Raw genomic sequence first — 4,362 nt, forward strand, 5'->3', positions numbered from 1 at the left:
TTTCTCACCGCACGAATACAGGTACCGCTAACCGAGTTTATTTATTTTTGTTGTTATTCTTCTTTTTTTTTTTTTTTGGATTTACATAACGGTATACGAGAATGAACGCAGCAGTTACGAGCATAGTCTTTGAATTTCTTTATCATTCATTTAATATATTTTTTCTTCTTCTTTTAATTATTTTGTTCTTTAAACAAACACGACGATGAAATATTTTTATCTATATATATATATATATATATTATTTTTTGTTAAGATATTCTTTTTTGTTGGTTGTATGGATCGGTCTTCCTGTTGGTTGGTTGTGCTGTTAAACGATACTTTTTAATTATTTAACATATTTGTTTTATTTGTTCTTTCTATTTTTTTCCTTCTTTTCTATTTCCTATATCGTTTAGCTCAAGATTAATTTCGCTTTCGGTTTCTTTTTTTTACTTTTTTTTTCGGAAAAATGTACACAAATAGCAGCGGAAATCATCATCTCGTCGTTCGAGAAGTGAAAATTGTTTTTTAAATATTCGATTATTGACACGTTATTATTAAAGAAAATTGGTGCCACCACTTCGGGGCGACAATAATTCTCCACCATGTGGTGGTGGGGGTTTGTTGATTATTTTATGCGTGTAATTTTCATCATTTTTCTTATAGTGTTGAATGATATTTTTGTTTGTTCGTTTGTTTGTTTCTGTAATATGTAGTGTATTATAATATATATGTGTGTGTCTGTGTGTGTGTGTGTGTTTCAAAGAGTCGCTAGAACAAATTCATTCGCAGGATTAATTCGATAAAAGAGTGTCGTCGTTCGTGTGTGTTTCTACTAAAAATGCACAGTGATTGGATGCGTTAATGATCACACACAGCAAGCGAATTACTTAGTTAATATTTTTATATATAACTTTAACGGTATTTCAATATTTATTCAACTCGACATGTCCATCTTTCATGTCCACACATTTTTTTCTCATTTATTATTAATATTATTTATTTATTTTTTTTTTTGCTTATCAACCTTTTTATATTTATAACTCTTTTTTATTCTTGCCATTTTTACGAATCGAAACTTTTCCTATTTTTCTTTCCCCGCTCCTTTGTTCCTTTTTTTTTTTTTTTTTAATGCATTTTCATTCGCATTATTATTGTTTTATTATTACTATATTATTATTATTTTATTATTATTACCTCAGATATACCCGTTCGGTGTGGTCGAGTGAACCAGAGGGAATCTCTCTCTCTTTTTGTGTTGTGTATACTCGTTTTATTTTTCTAAATTTTATTTAAATAAATATCGGCAGAGAGAGAGAGAGACAGAGAGAGAGAGAGAGAGAGAGACACGTTAGTAATAGTAAGCCGAGAGAGTTCGATTATTTAATTAATCGAGAAAAATTGGTCGAGCACGTAGGACAGATTCGAAAGGAACGACACCATTCTGATAATGATGATGATGATCATGATGATGATGATGAGAATTTTAACGCAAGATCTGTGGTGCATTATCAATTATTATTTCTTATTGATTCACTCTCTCTCTTCTTCTTTTTCTATTATTTTGTACAGTCACATTTTTCATAGTCGTCATCGAAAAAAAAATTAATAAAGAAAAGAAATGATTATTATTAAAAAATAAAAAGGGTTAACATTGTTGCATTCAAAAAAAGTTTCGCGTGCTCGACCGGGTTCTCGAATTTAGCAACAAAAAAAAGAAAATAAAAAAACAAAACTGCCGATAATAATAATAATAATAATATAATAATAATATAATATATTATTTCTTTTCAATATATATTATTTATATCAAAATGATAAATAATAATAAACGATGATGACGACGATGACGATAAAAATGGCTACGGACGAAATTTACGTTGTTTTGAAAATTTCTTTTTTTTTTTTTTTTTTTTTTCCAACCCCCATCATTTTGTCTCATATTTTATATTATTATTATTTATTGTAATATTATTATTAATTATATTATATTATATTATATTATATTATATTATTTTTAAATTGAATATTATTTCAACTTTTGTCACGCAAAAAAGATTGGCGCGAGAGGCAAGAGGAAGGGAAGCGGCGACTTTTTTTTTTTCTTTTTCATTTTCGTTTTCTTTCCTTTTCTTTTCTTACACTTCATGGCGGTTATCGAGTAGAAAAATGTTTTTCACAAAATATCGTTTGTCTCTGTCGATAAAGTTAGCGTAAATCCCTTTTTTTTTTTCTTCTTCTTCTTCTTTCTCCCTATTTTTTTTCTTTTTTTTTTTTTTTCTTTAAAACAAAGATCAATTATATATTGCATATATATATACATATACGGCAGATTTATAATTCATCGAATTGATGATCGGCATTTGCACGAAAACACACCGATGGTCGATTTTTATGATTTCATTTTTCAGTTTTTCTCCATTCATTTTCTTCATTTTTATCATCGACCAATCGGCATATGTGGACGACGAAGCGAAATAATCATCAATTAAATATTTTATATATTTATACATACAAATATATACATATATATATATGTATATGTATGCGTGTATGTGTGTGTGTATGTATATATTATAATATATACTATTATATTATGTTTTGAGGTGTTTGAGGGACGGCCATGTATTTCACATTCCCTCTCATAATTATTTTATTAATTATCCATTTAATTTTTCCTTTTTTTTTTTTTTATTATCTCTGGTTCACTCTTTAATTAAAAAGGACGCGGCGCTTATAAGCTTTATTCGAAACGGTAAAAGGATTTTTGGCTCTTCACGGTTAGCAAATTTTTCAAATATTTATATATATATATATATAACACTGTAACACCATCTCTAAACGTGTCTCATATATATATATCTCTCTCTCTCTCTCTCTCTTTCTCTCTCTCGTGTTATTATTTTCCATTTCTATGGACGTACGTTCGTTTTTCTTTTTTATTTTTCGGCGAATACGGAGAAGAAGGAGATGTGTATGGTTGATGGTGTTTTTTTCTTTCATTTCTTCTTTTTTTTTAATGCGGTCTCCATGAGATGTTACTCATACCATGGAAATGACGCTTCAGACTGCTGCCGTCGGCCCAGGGGGAGTTGAGATACTCGTCGTCATCGTTTTGCTCAAGTTGCTGTAACAAAATATTAATGAATTTTGGAAATATTTAATATAAAACAAATTTATGACAATCATTCATTCCATTCTTTCCCATCAAATCTGAAATTTATAATATTTTTATTTAATACTATTATTTCATGTATGTGGTTTGTTTTATTAATTCGTTTTCTTATTTTCTTAAAAATATTATTTATATATATTGATAAAGTTTTCTTTTTTTCATACACACCCCCCAACCAGTCACCCACCCACCCATTTTGTTATTTTATATTATTATTAATATAATATATATATAATTATTTTAGGAAAAGAATATTTTAAGGAAAAAGAAGTTAAACGTATAAAAAGTCATTTAGAATCGGTGCTTTTTCGCGAAGGGGTGGCCTCCCTCTGAAACGGGGAGAGTCCTGGTGTTAGGTTCAAGGGTGGGGCGTAGATAGTTGGGTCAGAATCGATGCTTGCTTGCTGCGTCCTTGCTGCTGCTGCCTAGCTAACTCGTTTTCTGAGTATAACATTATTTCTTTTTACCCGTATAATAACACTAATCATTTATTTATTATCCACACACGTATGGAATCTAATAGATTTATTTATTTACTGAATAATATATATATGTATTCGAATTAATGAGGAAAATTAATGATTATTATTATTATTATTATTTCTTTCGTTGAAATTATTCCCCATTTCAATTGTCTGTCTGTATGTTTGTATATGTGTGTGTGGAAATTGGTAGTATCGTAGAAAAATGGATTGAACGTACCCTAAGGGTGTACACAGGGATAAATATAAAGGTAGAATTCCAAAAAAAAAAAAAATACTTAATCAAATATTCCACCGAATTAATATCACTAGAATTTTTGGTTTGACGAATTATATATTATCTGTCAACGAAATTATTCTTTCTCTATTTTCTATTTTTCCCTTGAAAAAGTTACATACGAAAAAAAGCTCGAATAAAACGTGTATAAACCACCCCCGTTGCCGTCCTGTCTCCCTCCCTCCCTCCCCCAATGGTCGTGTATTAAATCGTTCCTCGCAAAATTATCGACGCGACACAACTACCCCCTTTACGCGACAGTGGTGGTGGTGGTGGTGGCCTTTCTTTTCATTGACGTCGATCGAAGTGCCTTTTAAAAATGTATAAACTTTCCCATCCACAACGTTCGAAGGCTTAAGCTTGGATATATTTTTTTTCTTTATTTTTTTTTTTTTTTATATATCACGGGAAACTTCTAGCAAGGTTTCCTTTTTTTTTTATTTATA

General features: G+C 29.5%; 1 protein-coding gene across 4 annotated transcripts in view; it reads right to left on the reverse strand.

The window, feature by feature from the left end:
* Positions 1-2,247: 2,247 nt before the first annotated feature.
* Positions 2,248-4,362, reverse strand: part of LOC106789568 (protein tipE-like) — a 52,664-nt gene continuing 50,549 nt past the window's right edge. For 2 of the 4 annotated variants that reach the window (XM_014753902.1, XM_014753900.1), the window contains exon 6: positions 2,248-3,109. In XM_014753902.1, the coding sequence (XP_014609388.1) occupies positions 2,999-3,109 (111 nt within the window). In that variant the 3' untranslated portion in view covers positions 2,248-2,998. The remainder of the gene's footprint in view (positions 3,110-4,362) is intronic. The other 2 variants (XM_014753901.1, XM_014753903.1) reach the window with 1 other exon arrangement.

This window comes from Polistes canadensis, unplaced genomic scaffold (assembly GCF_001313835.1).
Source record: "Polistes canadensis isolate GaletaPanama2010 unplaced genomic scaffold, ASM131383v1 scaffold_191, whole genome shotgun sequence".
Classification (NCBI taxonomy): domain Eukaryota; kingdom Metazoa; phylum Arthropoda; class Insecta; order Hymenoptera; family Vespidae; genus Polistes; species Polistes canadensis.